Source organism: Mizuhopecten yessoensis, unplaced genomic scaffold, assembly GCF_002113885.1.
Source record: "Mizuhopecten yessoensis strain PY_sf001 unplaced genomic scaffold, ASM211388v2 scaffold7147, whole genome shotgun sequence".
Lineage (NCBI taxonomy): Eukaryota > Metazoa > Mollusca > Bivalvia > Pectinida > Pectinidae > Mizuhopecten > Mizuhopecten yessoensis.
Genome location: NW_018406904.1, coordinates 681,767 through 702,616, shown reverse-complemented (window position 1 = coordinate 702,616; position 20,850 = coordinate 681,767). Strand labels below are relative to the sequence as shown.

At 34.1% G+C, this 20,850-nt stretch overlaps 1 protein-coding gene across 1 annotated transcript; it reads left to right on the top strand.

Annotated features, from left to right (window-relative positions):
• Window positions 1-6,548: 6,548 nt before the first annotated feature.
• On the top strand, window positions 6,549-16,668 carry LOC110453144 (mucin-5AC-like). The gene is made up of 8 exons (XM_021501990.1): window positions 6,549-6,684; window positions 7,506-7,660; window positions 9,068-9,209; window positions 12,346-12,446; window positions 13,295-13,456; window positions 15,153-15,276; window positions 15,697-15,750; window positions 16,088-16,668. The coding sequence occupies exons 1-8, from the start codon at window positions 6,549-6,551 to the stop codon at window positions 16,666-16,668; spliced, it is 1,455 nt and encodes a 484-aa protein (XP_021357665.1).
• Window positions 16,669-20,850: the final 4,182 nt, after the last annotated feature.

The following is a 20,850-nucleotide window of genomic DNA, read 5'->3' as shown; positions in this document are numbered from 1 at the left end:
CTCCTAGCAACTTTATTTCTTAGAAAATAGCGCCGTAAGCTGCGTTTATAATTGAATAACTTGTAAACTTCCTTCCCGGATGTGTTTTGTTCAACAAACGTTTTGTTCATTTTGTATTCTGATGATATCTGGTAAATTAAAATTATCATTATAACAGTACGCTTTCACCACTTTCTGGATGACCAGATCAGACCTAGACACATCCTTATCCTTTTTTCATATTTTGCCCTAGTTTTATCGAATTTCTGTTCGAATTATGGTTTTGTCAGTATTTTCTCGAAGTCTTTTGATTTGCGTAAAGAAGAGCCTGAATTACAATTAAAACAAATTCAAATTTTGCTGAATTATATGGCAAATAATGTAAATACTTATGGAGAGAAGAATACTTATCAAATGTCTGGTTTATTTACTCAGAATAAATCAAAATAAATTCGTTCATAGGCGAACTGGTGACGATTGGTTTTTTTTTTACCTTTTGCAAGTGTGTATATCCTGTCAATTGTAACTTTAAGGTCCAAACTCCAACTAAATGCTTTAAAACATTGCTCTGACTGCTAGAGCGCTTCATTAAATTTACAATGTCCAATTGACATTCATATTGACTCTGAAACTTTAAATGCCAATTGCAAGCAGTTCAATGCTTATATTTTCCATGTTTTGAAATTTTTAATCTTATGGACAATCAAATGATTTTATCAAAATGCAACACTTAGTTCAAATAAGTGTATGCGTCATGCATGTTTGTCTAAGTACAGAACATTCCTCTCCAATAGACGGTAAAGTGCTATCAAATGTTACAAATGTAACGTCATTGTTGAATACGATAGATATTTCACCAGAATGGCATAATACACGAACGAGTGAAAATCTCTGTATAATCTGCCATAAGTTTGGAATATGGTATCCAACTTGTCACGACAGAAATATTGTTGCTTTAAAAAAAAAAAAAAAGCCTAAACATTGACGCGAAATTATAATGACGTCAGGCTTGACAACACGGCAGAGCGCTATTTTGAATGGGTTACTCAACGCAATTCTGCCGCTTGCTCCTATAATCTGTAATATTTCCAAACAAAAGTGATATGAATTGTGTCGTTGTGTAAATACGATAAGGTATGTACCAAAACAACCATTTATTCTGCCGTCGTTTCATCTATAGTTGAAACTGCAAATCTACGAAATGACTATAAAGTACCGTTCTGACGGGCTGATTTGAAAGAGATATCTTCACATATAATTTTGGCCAATTCACTATGTGATATATAGGTATTTTGTTTTTGCATTGTAACGTGTGTATTTGGCGCGGTCCTAGGTGATGCGGTCGTATATTTCTTTGATAATAAGCAATTTTTAAAAGTCCTTTCCCAGCAATCATACATGTAGGTTTGTGCTCAAGGCTGTTATTTCAATCCATCATTTTTTTGAATTTACTGAACTTGGCGGACTTTTTAAAAGTATCTTGGACACTTGTTTCTATCGCCTTCATTTTTTTTATTTATCTTTTGTTCATTGAAATGGATGTTTATTATTGGAATTAATTAAATACATTTTAAATAAAAATACAATTTGGGAAAAGTGCAGATTGTTACAGATTGAACATGGACCTTTCCTTAACACTTTCATTGTCGGCATATTATCAGCAGAAGATCTCTTGTGTTTTTTTTTTATACATCTATAATACCAATGTCTATTATTAGGTAACGATAAACAACACATAAAATTTGGGAATTCTATAATATTTGATTTTGCACAGATCATACTACTTCAAACAACCGAAATTGAGCCAAAACATTATGAAAGTTTTGTTCGTATTATTCCTTAAATGACATAAATATGATCAAATACAGTCTTTGAAATGTTCAACTGTATAAAAACATAATTGACTTCTTGGAGTCTAATTTGGAACTAAGTATGTGCCCAATTCGTTATCCATTGACCACGCTTATGTCTGTTCTACCTGACAGTATAGTGTATATTTGTTACGGTTGTCATTCACATACGGTAAGAAATTGTACTTATTTAGTAAATTTACATCTTAACTTCTTTACAATTAACGTGAAACATCAAGTTTGCTTAATGAAAACGAAGTATCATGACAAAAAAAAACACTTTTTATGGACGTTTTCTTTGTAGTTATTAACGTATTCCATATTGTATCTTGTCCTGTAAATGTCTTTTGATCACAAGTAAGCTGTCCTGTTAGAAAAACAATTCCCTCGATAAGGTTTGCATTTGGCATGATGACTTGTTCAAAGCGTTGCACTCTGTATCCTTCAATGTACAAACATGTTAATGATCTGTACTTGTTAATGATGTACTTTAGTGAACATGCAATCCCTACATCAATGAAAATAATTGTATAAAAGATATTTCTTTATTTATATGCAAGTTTGCATTACAGAAAATACAGTAAAAGTTTATTCCCTTTTTAAAATGACATGGATTTGTTGTTGCAGATGAGACAACGACATTGATGTTTTTGTCAGAAGGAGCAGGTGTTAATTTCTTAAACACGTGGACGGGAACAGCTTTAAATGACCCTGCAAATGACAAACATACCTGGAGTACGACATCACTGATATCTACAGGAAATTTCCGGAGTGCCAATGTTGATGCATGGACATCACTTAACGCTCCTGTTGAAGTAAGTTATTATTGAAGAATACATATATTCTTGTTGAAAGAAATGGATTGTATGTTGAGGGAGAGGACTTTTGTCGTCCAATCCTTTTGACAGTGTAACATTCTTCTATGTCAATAAAATTTGTTGAAATTGAAATTGTATTATGTAGCAAGTTTTTCATCTTATTATAGCCTCCTCGATTTCTAATAATATATATGAAAGAAAAATATCCAACTGAATTTATACAAGAACATCTTTAAAATTCATTTCCACTGATTATTTAATAGGAAATTAACCAGCACTCTATTTTTGAGACTAATATATCAAGTGGTTTTAAGCACTTTTTCAACAGTAGTTTAGACAGTTTTGATTTCCAACGTTTTAACCCCTATCATCACGTCCTACAAGGACGAAACAGCTGTATCATACAGTGTAAGTTATATGGTACCCGTTACCAAATTTTGAAGGGGCAATTACCTGTGTGTGTCTGACGTTCATCTTTGAAACACATATGTGTCCCAAACATTTGAGACGAGCCTATGCGTAACATAACAAAAAGCTTGTTTGTATTAGCTCACCTGGTCCAAAAGGTCCATGGTAAGCTTATGCCATACCGCAGCGTCTGTCGTCCATCCGTCAACCTTTCCTTCGAAACGCTACTTGTCCTGAAATAAATTTTGGTCAAGGGGACTCAATTTTGTATAAACGGTGGGTGGGGTCTCCAAGGGGACAGAAGGGCGGGGCCAATAGGGGAAATAGAATTAAACCTTTAAAACCGTCCTCTACCATAAGTATTAAGGGGTTTTATCCTTATTTAGTCTGGAGCACCGTTAGAAAACTGCGATGCCGTAATGCGGAAAAGGCGACTTGATGAAATTTAGACATTTTATGGTGTATTTACCATACACGTTAGAATGAAGAGATCACTTATTCTTCGCAAAAGTTTTTTGGAAATATGGGGTATGCTTTATATAGCCGATAGATTTGTTTTTCGTCAAAAAGCTCTGGGGAATTTCCCCGAAAAGTTGACATTTTCAAAATGGTAGCCAGTCCAAATTCTTATCCTGGTACATATGTAGTTGGAATGAGATAAAAATAGTATCTGGTTTCACCAAATCTGAAAACCCCTCTGGTGGAATTTCCCTATCCTTAACTAGTTGGCATGCAATTGTCTTATATTCTTCATCATGAAAATCAACGTGATTTGTCTAACATGTTTTTGATTTGATGAATCATACTTTCCATTGTTTCTCCTCCTACAGAATTTGAATTTCTGCGCTTTTAATGAAAATTTCGATATATAGTAATTGGTCTCCTTTGTTCCGCAGAAGCACAAAATCTTGTATTTTGTGCGGACACCTACATTTTAACGATGTAGACATAGAGATTCATAGCGTTTGAGTAGCTTGTTTATGAATCTAAATAATCGTATTCTAATTATTTCACTCCTTAGCAAAATGGAAATAACATCTATTTTATCATGTATCATCAGAGCGATTTCGTGTCGCCGAGGCTTTTGTGGGATACCACCTGTCGCCAATGTGCTATGATAGAGCAGCTCCATGTTGGAAGTCAATAGTAATGGATCAATGCCACAGTTATTTAATAGACTTTTCGTGTTCAACACAACGCCATTAACCTACAAACGTCATTTTAACATGTGATTTACTTATGCATGACGATATCAGAACAACAGAGCGTGTCGTTTTAAATAAATTGGGAACTTGATGTCTTAAATAATAAAAGGAATCAGTTATGGACTCGATAGGTTAGCTGGTGTACCTACTGTGTATGTCGTGGTGTCCCCAGAGCGTGACAAATAGGAATCATACGGTCGTTCAATTGTTAATTAACTTTGTGCTACACTGCTTCAGTTCTTATTCTGCCAGGAAATTGGTATTCGGCCGCTTTCGACTTTATCAATTAACCTGGATACGTCATCCAGTGGCGTTGTCTATGCCACGCATGCTTGATGCCTGTTTTTCTTTGCTATAATATTGTTTTAGGAATCGAACTGATAAAATCAGAAATATTGATATTGCATGTCGATAGTTCCATAACGTACTCTAAACTGTACATTATCTTCCATTTTTGATACAGAATCATTAAAAGTGTTTATATTTATGATTGATTTGAGAATCAAAATCTAAGACAATCACACTTTAAATATCGTTCTAAACCTTGACCTCTATATAAGAGCAGCACTCGTTGTCCAATTGAAGAGTGAATTAATATTTATTATTTTGGTAAAAGGAGATTTGTTGGTTAAGCAAAGGCAGTTTTGTGATAGAATGTTTTAAAGAGATTAAAAACCAGATGAAACAACATATCTGCCTGCTATAAATTTCGCCAGAATTCTGATGTTTTCAGTGAGCTATAACAATTAAATAACATACCGACTTTCGAGTGTGTTGAATATTTGTCTATTCGGCTCCTTCATACTTATCATAGTCTATAATGCTACCATATACAAATATAACCGAAGCATGTTACTATGTCATACATCCATGTCATACATATGATATTACACAAATGTAATTATATATATAATAATTAAACTTAAAGGCTCTGCGATTGTTCAAAACCTTGGGAACATATTCCTTCGCCAATACAGGGAGTACTTTTATTTAACTGCAGTTTTTTCTGATAAAGTTTACTGTTTCCACTATCAAATAAATTTTAAACATTTATTTTCTCATTTTTATTTCCATTGCATTTTTATCGCATTTAAAACTGTTCCTTATTTTTAAACAAAATATCTGGAACTACTTTGCATTGCGCGGTTCGCTCAATACTATGATCTCGGTACTTTGGTTTTGCGTCAGCTGATAACAAATAATTGTGTTTGAAGTTTCTTTTTAAATTATGAAAGTTATGTGATATATAGAATCTGACATTCATGTCCGTATCATATAGAATATATTAAACTCAATTCAATACGAATGACATTGGCACTCATGTAAGATCCTGTATGTACTAAATGCAATTACACGTTTTTTTTATTCATATCATACCATGTCTGTCTACTGATACACAGGTTCAACTAAAAGCCTACAACAACCAAGGTGATGAGCTTTGGAATATTGTGTTTGATGGGAGCGGCTGTAACTTAGATGTCAGCTGCTGGATGGTACCGGGTAGGATACTGAGCTGCAAAAGTTCCACTACATCGTCTTCTACGGCAATAACCGTTTCGTATGTATTAGTTTATTATAAAGGTCTAGTGACGAAATTCATAAAAATCCTATCCATGATATATGAAACCTTTTATGAGTTGTATCATCAAAATTGATTAAATATTATTTAAAACTTGATTTCAATTATTTTACAACCATTATGAAACAGGTATTTCAACTTGTCTCAATCACGTTTGGTTTTTTTCTCAATAAATTAACTTTTTCCAGTAGAATATTCATTAGAAAATTGAATTATATTTTCTAAGCATGAAAAATGAAGGTTTGTGATACACGAATTACCGATTTTTGTGAAGATTCGTTATAATAATTACTGTGGGTATTGTTTTTATCAAAGTCTCAATTCCATGTGTACATGTTTCGAAATTCGAGTATTTTTCGTTTTCGCTTAAAACTTTCTTTATCTTTTTTAAAATATATTATTCTGCAGTTTCAAAAGAAATTATTTAAAAAATATACGTACATATAATCCCCACTCGTTATTAAGTATATGCATACGCTAGACTCTTTCATACAACCACTATTTGAACTTAGTGTACAATTATAAAAGATGAAAGAACGAGAAAAAATAAATATTGAATTTGGGTCATAAAACACAATCAATTTTTTACTGTTTACTAGTGAGAAATCTAGGGTTTGGACGTTTTCATCGTACAACGTTTTGTTGGTTCTTAACATGAATAACTTCTTTATTTGTTTAACTGTTTATCAGGTCGAATCCAGCGAGCCAGATGTATATTACGTCATCTGCGGATACGAATCTAGTTTGGTTCACGCTGTGGAACGCTGATTTACTACAGTCTCCAAATCCTCCCATGTTCCTGTTTTCCAATGACGTCACAACACCGTTTCCCATATCTACAGAAGGTTAATTGTTTTCTGGAATATTAATTCTAGCGTAACATACTGTCGTCGTAAAGGGGTATATCTCATTTCATAAATGGAACCCCCCAACCATCAAGAAATGTTGCAGTCACATATATGTTAACCAAGTACGTATGTTGTATTTATAAAGGACGCTGTAAAATTAAAGCCTTTTGAAGTGGTTAGAAATCGAATCAAGAGGCAAGAAGAAAAAATACAGAAATACTTCAGTGAGAAATGAACCAAAACTATAATTTGTTCATGATGTCTTAAAACTAGATACTCAAATTATACTGTCTTTGCACGGCTACTCCCAGCCATCATGAGTTATTGGCATGATAAGGAAGTGAACATACATGAACTGTTGTACGTATGAGACAAACGTGGATATTTGCATTTCAGTTTTTTGCTGTCCTTTTTCAAAAATACTACTTATAACGTTCTCTAATGAGTATCCTTAAATTCCATGAATTACTACGTTGCATACATCTGAACGCACATTCTTGGGGATTATTTGTCTGTTCATTGCTTTTCAGTGTCATATTCGGACTTACTATCAAATACAGTAAGATGAACATAAACTAACCATTATTGTAAAGTCTGATCCCTCCTACTTTCACCTTTTTATCTATCCCAATGTCTCAAAACGGCCTTTTTGGTATATTGATATTAAAATATAGAGTATTGCCGACGGCCCAAATCGATCTGTAAATGTAAAGTATTTGTCGTTATGCTAAAGCAAGTTTTTCGCTTTAATACTATTGTATTTATTGATGCCGTTGTCTAGTACCTAAGAATATATAATCTTCTTGGACTTTTTACAGAATCTATCCCATCAGGACCTACCATAATTACCTTTGAAGGGTGTTTCTCTATAAGCATATTTGGAGCTACCTTCCTAGGCGAGAATGCAGCCACTATGTCAGTATCAGAGTGTCAGTTACTATGCGCACCACCATACGACCTCATCATTTTAGAGGTAATGTTGCAAATGCTAAGATAACTAATTGTTTTTCGAATGAGCGTATGCGTAGTGAAAAAGGGTTCGGCGGATTGATTCCTGTTTCAAATATGGCGCCGTTCACGCTTCAGCGAGATAACTATTCGATAACAGCCATTGTTCGGTTCCTTCAACATCTAGAAACATGGAACATATTTGGGATTCATTATGTCTGATTATACAACAAAGGGACGGTGGCAAACTTCTTATTTCATGGAAGGACATATACAAATTCTTTCAGAGTAAAGCAAACATTGGCGGCTTCCTTTTGCGACGTTCGACCTAGTCACTACCAGAGCAGTATGTCAATGCGTGTACATAACGAACGTTATAAAGGAATTAAATATGTTCGCAGTGCTAATGTGTTTTTGCTTTGCATAGCATTTGAACATTATTTATGATGTAAATACAAGGTTTGGCCTTCATTTTGACGGCGTATACGGTAGTATGAACGCAGTTACGCGCTCCATAAAGAATATGTTCGTTGTCAACTGCGTTCATACTACCATATACGCCGTCAAAATGTAAGTCAATCCTTAAATGCCATTGCTTCTTGAGCAGACATCCCATAGCAAATAAACCAAATACACATTACTAAATGTTAGATGACACACATTTTCCCACATTCTTAATGGTTTGTTCATAATCACGTGCAGGTCGGTGATTTATGATATTGACTAGGTCTTATTATTTTTAGAATAAAGAACAGGTCAGTTTTCACTCTGTGACGTCATTGCAATTGTAACGTCACAAAGCCCTCTGTAAAATGCAATGAATTCCTCCTGACAATTTTCGTACTTTCTTGTTTATTGATCTAAACATCATATATCATCTTTAATAACAATTAAGGGCTTAATTTGTGAAAGTGATATTGACCTGGACGTAGTTAAGGTCAATATAGCTCTTCCAGGTCCATATAGCAATACCCTAACTAAAGTCAATATCATACATAGGATAAAACTTAACTTGTATTTTGACAACTGTAATGGAAGAAATAACGAAATATCATCAAATGAGACAGATATATGACTTATGTGTTGGGTCAGTGACATTGATATTTTACTGTTAATAATGATTTCAAAACTTATTTGTAAATGTGATAAAAAACAAAAAATGTTTGCAAGACTATTGAAAAACCGTTTTCTTTTTCATACTGAACTTTATGAATGCTTTTGCCACCAAGGCTAATTAAACTAGCACCATTATATTTGAAGATAACAAAGAAATAAAGAAGAGGCCTCAATATTACTTAGCAATTCGTTGTTATTGACTTTAAATTTAATTCTTGATAACAAGGAAGGCCCATAGAGTTGTTAACATACCAAATATTAAATTTCCCTTATTTGTGTCATGATTAAATTAAATAATTGGTGTCATTTATTGCAGATTCAGATAAAATGCCACTGTGCAGTCCAAGGCAGTTTGGTGTTTCCCACCCCCTTCCCTGACAGTACCTGTAATAAGGCGTGCCCGGGCGACCCCTCTCAATGGTGTGGTAGCCTTAGTACCATAGGAGCGGTATACACCTGTACGTCTTTTTTGAAGGTTATATAAAATGCACGCTATCATGGGCACTCTAAACGCTATTCATTCGTTGGAGTTATCATCGATTATTATTTTTTGATTAGCATTATATAATGAAATGTGATAATCAGAGTGGTGAATGAATGCAATATTGTGAACGCTGAAAATTCACTATCACTAGGATCCCAGAACAACCACCATAATGTAACTGAGATTTAAACTCTCTTGCTTGCATGAACAAATATTATGAATATTTTTTAAAAGGAGAAACATATTTTTACATAATTTTTATGACAATGAATATTTTAACAACAAAAAACGAAACAGTTTTCATGGGATCAAATACCAGCCATAAAACGTTTACCCTTGTTTATTTTATTAATAGACATTAATATTCATGACATAAATTATACATAGCCTACCTTATTATGAGAAATTTTCACTGTATAATTGATATTGTTGTGTATTTTATACAGTATTAATGTAAACAAGAAACACTTACACTTATGTACGTATTATCTTCCTTTAATGTGAAAATATTGTAAACCAAAATGTCATATCATGACAATGAATAATACCAATGGATACGATAACGATGTCCCAAGGAAACACAAAAGCGACATTCTATTTTCATAATAATAAATGCTAATCTTAAAGATACGTGATAGGATATAGAAATCACGTTTACTACAGATAATTTTTGTAATAGACGAAAATTAATCAGAACACCTTAACTTTAACACATGATCCAATCAGACGCTACAGGTCTAAAAAGTGCATGCAAAAGAAAGCAGCGATGATAGACATGCCAAGAATTGAAAAATATATTACGTTTCATCTACCTAAACCTGTCTATGACCAGGTGTAACTAAGTGTAAACATCGATATTTGCACGCGTGTAACACACGTGTTTTATACGTAATAAGCAGTTTCAATGGGTATGAGAGACCCCCTGGCATGGTATTTTGACGCCGTGCCATTCAAATAGGACGTCACAATAGAGCGACAACAATTACCTGGTGACATATACAAATTTGTGGCGGTGAAATAGAGGCCTTACGAAAACCTTACGTTTCCGTTCAGGTATAGTTAAGTGACTGAAAAGGACGTTAAATGAGTGATGGTAGAGAAGGATTCCACAAATAATGTAGGTTGTTTATCATAATTATCTAACTCTTGTGAATTATTTTTAATTTTCAAAAAACCCCAGTAGACCTCGTGTCTTTCTGAAAGTTGAAAATTAAACAACTCGAGTTAACCGTCACTCATTGTGGAATCTTTATATGTCGACAGGTATTATTTCGAAGGAAATGAACCTTTCTTGGAACATTCGGTACCAACAACTTCAAGCAGAAAGTGTTTGATTCGGATAAAGAAATGTCGACAGAAATTTGAGCCTTTTATTTCTTTTTTTCGCGCACGCAAGTTAAAGAGGGACGCGAATACCTTTCCACCAAAATCATGATTTTGTCATATATTTTATATGTAATGTGCTTTGGGAAATGAAGTGCCTCGCACTGCATGCTCGTATTTAGTGACAAATGTGTGCCCCGGCAAGATCTATGATTCCCTCAAACTTAACTACTCCCAAATTCGCCCATATCGCTCCCCTTTACAGGTAGATGACCAATAAAGAATGTACCCCTGAATGACTGTAAGAAGTGAATAGTGTTTGAACTCCATGTGGAATGAGATACTATCTTTTGTATCCTCTACTGAGAGACACGAAAGAAAGAAAAAAAGAAAAGAAAATTGCGCATTGATTGTAACACTTGTTTTACTTAAGTTCTGTCCTACTTTTTTCATTTCTTAATACATTTAATCGCAATAGTTTTCAGTTGCTGAAAAGAGGAAAGCTCCGAGTACTGTTCCCAGATAGAGACATATTAAAGTTCTTAAACCTGTTACTTTCTACTATCTGGCCTAAAATTGGAATTGAAGTGGGTGGGCAATGACTGGTTAGCATGATGCCACAATAATGTGACTGGTTAACATTTCTTGCATCATCGTATCCAGCTGATGTAAAGTTTGCTGAAACTCTTCAATAACCCCGAGCAGCTCAAACATCGTAGAAAAGGTCCTTTTTATTTGTAGCACGGACCAAAATATTGACACATACAATCGAATCTCAAGTTATATCCCCAATTGCTTCCATCTCTTGTCCACTCGAAAATGTCTTCTTGGGCATCTCTTATTTGCCAATTAACTCCCTGGGAACCCCTAGTTTACATCTTGTCTCCATATGAACCCCTGGTTAGCATTTTGTGTCTCCCACCATACAATGTACCTCTTTATAGCTTGTTGTCTAGCTTGGCACCCTGTTTAGTTTGTTGTCTTTCAGGGGTTTGGTTTAGTATTGTTTAACGTCCTATCAACATGGTCATTTAAGGACGGCCTCCCCTGTGTGCAAGATACATGCGTGTAGTGTATGCGTGCGTGTTTTGGGAGTCTGCGATAATATCGTGTTTGTCTCCCTGTGATAGCGCGGAACTGATGCCGACTTTATAGTGCTATCTCAGTGAAACATACTGCCGAGGACACCCAGCAGGACACCCCAACCGGTCATATTATACTAACAGACTAACCAGACGTCCCACTCCTAAATTGCTGAGCGTTAAGCAGAAGTAGAAACTACCATTTTTTCAGACTCTAGTATGTCTCGGCCAGGGGACTGATCCCAAAGCCTTCCTCACAGGGACGAACGCTCAACTAAAGGCCAAAAGTGAGGCATTGTCAAGGGAGACATTAGGAAGAAGAAAGTTGTTTAGAAAGAAGAGAAAAGATAAGATCCCAAATTTAATCGAATCTTATGATCATGCAATGGGGGCAGCAGGTACGATTCTTACGCCCTACCTGCAGGGACTGTTTTTCTGGGTACCTCTGGTTATACTGTTATCTCCATGAGAACCCCTTGTCATTCTGTTTTTTCCCTAGGTGCGAACCCCTGGTAAGACAGTTGTCTCCCCCTGGGCATCTCTAGTTAAGCAGTTTACATTCTGCTGTGTTAGTTGTAATGCTATCATGTTGAATTCGTGGCCTCATTATGTATGACGTCCTTATCTCCAGTTAAACATCTATTGGATATTTCGTCATAATAACAATCGGAACCCAGTGTACATTTATCTCCTTTCTATTTCCAGACTCGCAAGGAACCTCATTGGTTACAGTACCGACCTACTCCGATGTACAGGGCATAGTTACCATTACAGAAACACTGTACGCAGGAAATAACGAAGTACAAGTAAATATTTCAAAACAATTGTATTGTTTCTACACGGCCAAAAGGAAATTTATGATCAGAATATATATAGTTTATATACCGAATCCTAATATTTTTCTAAATTTGATAAACAAGAATGCAATTAATTACTGCAAATATTAAATATATACGTATTCCTTATGAAGGAGTTTGATCCAAAGTGTCCTATTCAGACATGTTTCAAATTTTGCTACTAATAGCCCTCCACCACTGGGTCGCGGGTTCGAGACCTGTGTGGGGCAGTCGCCAAGTACTGGCCGTAGGTCGGTGGTTTTTCTCGGGGAACTCCGGCTTTCCACTCCCACCAAAACCTGGCGCGTCCTTAAACGACCCTAGCTGTTTAAATGACGTAAAACACAAACAAATCAAACTAAAAATCAGACATGTGTCACAGGAATATTCTTATCACTGCACAATGTGATGTATCAGAACCTTTTGTCTATACAATACCTTGAGTGGAGGTGCGGTACTAAAACATATTTTCGCTTCTTAACTCAATCCTATAAAAAACGTCCACTAAACGACGAAAGTAGTCCCGCATTTATCAATTTTATAACGAGAATATCTGTGTCAATTGACACTCTCCAAATAACATGAATTTGACAGAAATTTGTCAAAACATGTCTTATCAATGTTTATATTTCATAATTTATTGAAATATGTTCCATGCCTCAACGTATAACACATGTTGGCGGTTGGCAAATCTCTAACGTGATAAAAATTCCATAGAGCGTTTTCGGGTATACTCTGTATTTTACCACTTCTGTCTTTTCATGTACGCACAACCTTAATGATATTGACACCTTAATATTTTGTGTGTTTGTTGACAGGTTGACGTGACCGGACATTTAGGGGATTCGTCAAATGCAGGCTTTATTATCAGTATGTCCGTGGAAGTGGCACCCTCTACCACCTACACTTTAGACTACAGTAGCCAGCCATGTTCGTCAAACAGTAGAAACACACTGGATCCTGTATCGGGCTTAGCTATGGTAATTTTATAGGACTTATTCAAGCAAAATTAACACTGTTGTGATTAAATCTGAAACCAGGGATCAACAGTAGGTCAGTCTTCAGTTACACGTATCAATATTGTGAATGTTATGAGTTTCAGTGTTTCCTTCTGAATAGTACTTTCCATTGTAAGTCACGTAGTGGCTCAATTTGTGTCTTACCATTCATGAATCATAAATATTATTTACAATAAAGGAGAAACTAATGTAAAATGTAACTGAAATATAAACTAAAAAGTAATAAGAAAATGGCATGTGAAAAAATCATACCGAAACGTTGGAAAAGGGGCAAAGAGAATGAGGGCATGTGTTCAAGAAGGTTAGACGTCTTTGATTTTTAAATATTGGTCCAATAGAAGTAATGTCACGATCTTAATGTGAGCAAAGGAATAGTACAACAAACGCATAAGGCACGCTCTTGACCATAATAAAATGTCGACAGTCATATAAGTCTAGGGTTTCATTAACTACCTTATTATACAATTTAATAGCAATTAATAACTGACATTTACAATAAACGATCATATAATGTTGCCAACATATCATATTATAAGATGCGTGTCTGAATTATACATAAACTAGGTACTTTTGTACCCATACTATATCGTATACAACTATCAAGCGCTTTACACAGTTTACATGCTGTCATATATTTTCCACTTGTGCGCACCCACAATAGCACGTACAAACACATTGACCACTCCGCCTACTAATTACTAAGTGTAATTAACATGTTTACCACAATTAAAACAGTTCTACATTCTCTGGTAATAGTTATACAATAAATATTTCTAATTATTTACTATAATTTATAAGCTTATTTGCATCATTCAAAAACTCAAATACCGTTAATAATAAATCCACTTACGTTCTGGTATGAACGCTCAATCTCCCACACACTCACTTACGCTCGCGCACACCACGTGACATATAATCACACATATTAATCTTACAGTTAAAAATCATAAACATATATATTTACGAGGATACGTAAAATTCAGTATAAACCAAATCCATAGTTGTGGTTATCGTAACTGATTGAATAAGAAATTATTCAAAATAAAAATAAAAATCAACTAACAATCATCAAATGAATCATTGCAACATTGTATTGCAATTTACAATAAATCTTTTTATGATAATATGCAATCACCTGATTCTACTATCGCCAGGTTTTGGACAAGCTATGTGTGTATAGCCTAACATCAGGAACTAATTTAAGCAATAGGAGTTTGATTTAGAGTGGCTTTACATAAATCAATGTGTTTCCATTGTTCAAAAACGATCATAAAAAGAATAATGTAAATTGATTGAAATAAACGAAGTTTTATACTGATTTCAATAACTTACTGATTACACTTCGGAATTAGATTTATCGGCTTTGTATGAACAATGTATGATAAATATGTTTTTTGTTCAAAACAATTTGGCATACATCACTAATTACAAGCTGAATATATCCACCACTCCGATCGGTAAACGAAGACTTAGGAATGAATGAAATATTAACTCCGAGGTTCACCGTGTCTTATCAACAATCTCAACGTAGATAACAAAATCTGAAATCATAGAAACAATATCATTACATACATAATATACTAAAACTACATAGTCCACGGAATGGCAGTATGCATTCAATGATGCTATACTGAATAATTCTTTTTTTACCTTCTAGCCTTTTCCAAGTGACGGGACAGTAATTAACACAGGAATACTAGAAGTGAGATGTATGTGGTTTGTTTTCGCCAGTGTTGCTACCAGTACAATGAGTGCAAACATCAAGCTGTACCATCAGAGCGGTATTTGTCTTATTTCTTCTTTGATATCATGAAGTAGATTACTTGAAAAACAAATCTCCATTTTTCACGGTGACGCAATACAAACCATTCTTAAAGCAAAAAATAGACGTAGGTAACATTATAAGGGGTTTTACAGAGATATGTTTTCCTCACAAATATGTAGGCATAGATATATGCCTACATATTTGTGAACACTTGATTTTTCATTCTTTTGACATTTAGTACCGTTCCACTGGTGAGTGACAATATAGTACAATACAATAGAGTTTTTGCTTTGTTTTCGCTTCCTGCTTCGACATTTTAATATTTTTATCTATTTATATATTGATATAGATATTTTTTATAATTATCGCTTTATTATTTTGCTTATGTCATATTTAGCTATATCGATAATGTTTACTTATGTATATTGTATTGCAGAGTCGAAGTTTATCCGAGCTCCACACATAGCAGTGCATGTTGTTCATGAAATAGGTTTGTATTTCATGTCTGAATATCAAAATACGACATGCACTAATATATTCAGCACATTGTAGCTTTAAATGATATCAAACATTATTTTTTGTGCCATCGGTAATATTTCTTGTTGAATTAATAAAGATGAGTATCTATACCAAACCTATCAGACAGGGGTACTTTTTTCTACTGTGATCATAACATAACGATCAGTTTTGACATGTCATGTTTTGCCTTTCACTGCTGTTTTGAATTTGCATGTGACCTTTATTGCGAAAAGAGTAAAACAAAACAAAGAAAAACAACATTATACCATGATAACAAACATTTAAACAATATTTCTTTTGTCTTCAAGAAACTACAACAATGGAGGTGACCACTACAACAACCACAACAACCACAGCTCTTACCACTACAACTACAACTGAAACACCAACAACTACAACTGAAACACCAACTACAACAACCGATGCTCCGGCGACACCTGCTACAACTGAAGCAGCGATGACAACTACTACCTCCGAACCAACAACAACACCTGGAGCAGAAACAACCTCGGCAGCAATGGAAACAACTACTACTTCATCCACGGCAGAGACAACCACATCAACCTCCACATGTCTCTGTCATTGTTTTCGAAACACAACAATATCTACAGCACAACTCGACCACCTTGTCAAAACGTTACAAGATAATCTCAGAGTATCCCGGACAGAACTATCATCTTATGTTCGTACGAAAACAAGCGCAAGTGATGACAGGATATCCGCAAAAAGTTTGGGAAGTTTTGGAGCTGCAATCATAGCCTCTGTGTTCATGTGTGTTATCGTTATTGATTTTGCAAACTTCATGAAATTTGCTAAAAAACCAAAAGTAAACCCCAAACCTTCTCCAACTGAACCAGAAACTAAAAATGAAGAATTTCCTAATGATTAGCTTTTATTGTGCTGGGTTTTCTGGCCTTTGAATTATTACTAGTTTATCACTTAAGATAATACTTTTATTGATATGTCTTAGTCAAGACCAACACGGAACTGAAAGTTGTCAGTTTGAAAGATTGATTTCAATATAGATGGTTGGCTCCCTTGTTTACGAACTAGTATTGTGAGCAATGAAGTGGAACGAAGAGACAATACATAATGAAGCTATCTAAGGTGTATTTCACAGTAATATTGATTTGTATGAGGTCATCAACGATATACAGGGCTACATATAAACTTTTGTGTTTGAAATAACAGAAAGCGATTAATTTTAACATGATTTATTGATCGCAAGAATAAGTTGGATTGAACAGAAATCATAGATTATACTAGGTGAGAAACAAAGACAGCTGTTACCAAATATTTACTTATTAACACAATTGTCCTCTGAGGAATCAATACTTATTATTCTGATATTAATTAAGGTTTTATTCTTAAAGCACTATGTAGATTACATATATATAATGGGTTTATGTTAATCAACGACCAAAGAAGTCAACCCCCTATTAGTTTATAACTAAATTGATAACAAACTTTAATACCAGGGGAGCTTCCTTTTCTTACTCATTCATTTTTTAGTTTTTATTTATCTCAATTAAAATGAAATCACAATTCGCCTGGTTCATTATCGAAGTCCTTTAAATGCGGATTGACAGGTTCCGTTATTAATAACAAATGAAAAAATATGTACCCCACATTGAATATACATGTTAACCAACGCACCTAGATACATTATCATGCACAGAGAGAGAGGGTACAGCATATATTTCTGCGTTTTAATTAAGGAATACAATATTTGTATGTGTGTATAATTGTATTGAAGATGATGATTTTAATCGCTTATTTAATATGCCTCATGTTGACAATTTGGAGTGGAATTTGACCTGTCCTGTAGCACATGTATTTGCTAGAAAATGTATGCATGGTGCACAGCTTCGATTTAATTTTAATTTTTTATAGTTATCAAATGCGTCTATCTAATCCAGGGTAATATGTGTAGGAGCATTTTATTCGTTAACATATCATATTAATTAGATATCACTTGTGTATGGTTGGCATTGAATCATGCTGCTTTATAATATTCAATTTACCGTATAGCGACACGTGTGCATAGGCATAACTAAAACAATGAACTGATGTGTCTATTTGATCAGTTGACATAAGTCGTTGACTTATATCAAGTTCAGCTATCCTGTGATCTATTTAAGCGCACTAGCACGTGTATTGTAGATTTAGATAGTATGGTGGTTTTTTTACTTGCCAGCATTCAAATAATGTGTTTACCCTCTATTACTTTTTGAGAATCATTAAGTTTGGTAAGTGTGTCTCGTGTATAAACGTTGATTCTATAAGAACCACGTTTTAACTTAACTCGATAGGCTAGATTCTATACTGTATATACAAATGCAGTTTTGAATTCATCGCGAGCGAGTTAGGCTTTTATACATTTTTTTAAGTATATTGATGGTAGAATGAAACGTTAAATTTTCAATTAGTTTACATATACCATGTATCATAAAAATATCATTTACCCGTAAACGCAGTTGTCTCTCTTTCACTCTTGCCAGGTTTCATTATTCTGCAATAGTGGAGAAAAGCACCAACTTAACTTCATAATGTCCTCATCAAATGATTTTTTTAGTTCAATTATTGTAAAACCTATAACTAGATTACATAGAAAATTTCTTTTCAATATTATATATATAACATCAATTCAGACATTCTAAAATGCTAAGCGATTGTTCTATTGGTATGGACTTAATTACATATCCGTTTGCATAAAACATTAAATATATCAATCTACAAAATGAAAAGTGATTGTGTTACACAATAAGTAGTGACGTCATGTTCATGCTTTTAAGTGTGGAACAGGTAATAACTCTGACAACACTATTGAATGGTGCCAACTATAGGATTTTTTCTAATGTTATTCCTCTGACGATCAATGCAAAACGCACAATACTCATCGATGATCGATCACATATCTATTTATTGAATATGGGGGTTGAAGGGAAGCTGTTTGTATTAATTTAAGAGCTTTATAAAATACATATTTACAAGTAGATACTGTTGTTTCCACAGACATGACAATTAAATTACAACACGAATACCTACATCTACATTTCAAACAATATTGTTTGTCATCATGATGTGAATATATACCTTATAATGATATTAACATTTCAAAGTTTGTTTTTATACATAGAGTTATGTGCTTTGCTATTTAAAACTAGTAAAATAACAAAACACGCTACACTTCCTGTACAGACAGAAAATATTGAAAGAACAACAACGGGAAGATAGACGTTACCAAAACGGGTGGTGAAGTGGTGAAGTGGATAGCGCACTTGCCTTTCACCAAGGTGGCCTGGGTTCAAATCCCAGATCCGACGTGAAAAGGTTGCGGTCACCTGCCCGACCACGTGGGTTTTCTCCGGTTACTCTGGTTTCCTCCCACCCTAAGACCTCCACGCGCTAACATCCGGGCCAACAAGAGTGATTAATATCAGTTTAAATAATTTGTTTCATAATTGTTGTAAAATAAATAAAGTTTATATTTTATACCAAAACAAAACGGCAACGTTAAATGGGAACGAAATCAGATCGTATACATAGTGTAATATTCTTCCATCAAGGGACACAAGACGGCAACGATATTTCTGCGTTGCAGATTGAAACCAATTCGACTAAATTATAAACTCATATGGATAAATTTAATGATTAACATGCTACAACTATCCAGACTTTTGATACATAAAAGTTATTATAAGATTATAAGTTTGCCAATATTACAAAATAAACTAGAAGTAAATGGAGTTATTCCTTTAAAGTAAAACCAAGGTGACGTTACACGTACATTAGCAGCTACTCGATTGAAATAATGTTTGATACAAAAATAAAAACAACTGATACAAAAAATGTCAATGTGTTTAAATCTGGTAAGAGCGACTATACGTCCTTGCAACAAAAGGCAATAATGAGACCCGAGAAGATACTAAGAAAACACAAATAAAATATTACAACGGTCGAACCAACGTATGTAAGACTAAATGTATATCAAAATGTCCTTGCAATAAATGATACAACATATCTATCAACAGTCAGTTTCGATCCTAGCTCTCGGGCTTAGCTGATCATCAGGGGTTAGACACGGGGGTAAAAGCGTTCAATGTCGTACATTATGCACCTGGCTAGATGTCTCCTTTCTCGGTAGATATGACACATTTAATAAACATGTCATCATTGAGTTTTTCCATTTATTGACTGAAAATTGCAAAACATTATTTAACGACAACAATATTCTTTTTAATGCAAGTTGTCTCCCATCTCATGTGTATTTGTCCAAAATTCGACAATATTCCACCGGAGTGGAATAGCTTAGACTAAAAATTTCTGTCGAGAGCAATAAATTGAATTATTATAATATGTGTTCCTTTCTGGTTTAATCACTAATTATATTCAATTTGTGTATCAATATACCAGAAAGGAATAAATATCTATGACAACATTTAGTTACTAGTAGGTTAATAAACATGCATATGCATGCTTCAGAGTTTTTAGCATCAGTAACGTTGTCTTGTTTCAAATTAATCTATTTGGTACATTTATGTTTTATTCATCATGATGAAATATTTGCTTTGTATGTAATATATATGAAACTACAATGATTTTTATATTTAATTATTAAAATTTAACTTTTTAGCGAATGTGTTGCTCATATTATTGATAAAGATATACTAAGAAACATTATTTAAACATTCATTATGGCGTTGCAGAGCGACATATAAGATGAACAGCTGTTGCTGCATCACGTGACCATTTCGTCCAGTTAGGTCTCGTCATTGGTACTCGCAGTCAACAACAACAAAATGAAAATCAGAAATATTCCGGAACATATACAGAATAACAGGGTAAGGGAAAAGGTGCCTATCAATTTTGTCAAGATTCCACAATTTTTTTTAACTAATAAGAAACATACTTGAACATGCATATCAAAAGGAAATTTGCAGGCAGTGTGGTAAACATATCTTAATGAAAATATATAGTTTGTTCAAGAATGTTCTCAAAGATTGCTTTAGAAACAAAAATAAATGCTTAACTTTGATTTTTTATGAGATATATTCAAATTCGCTGATAT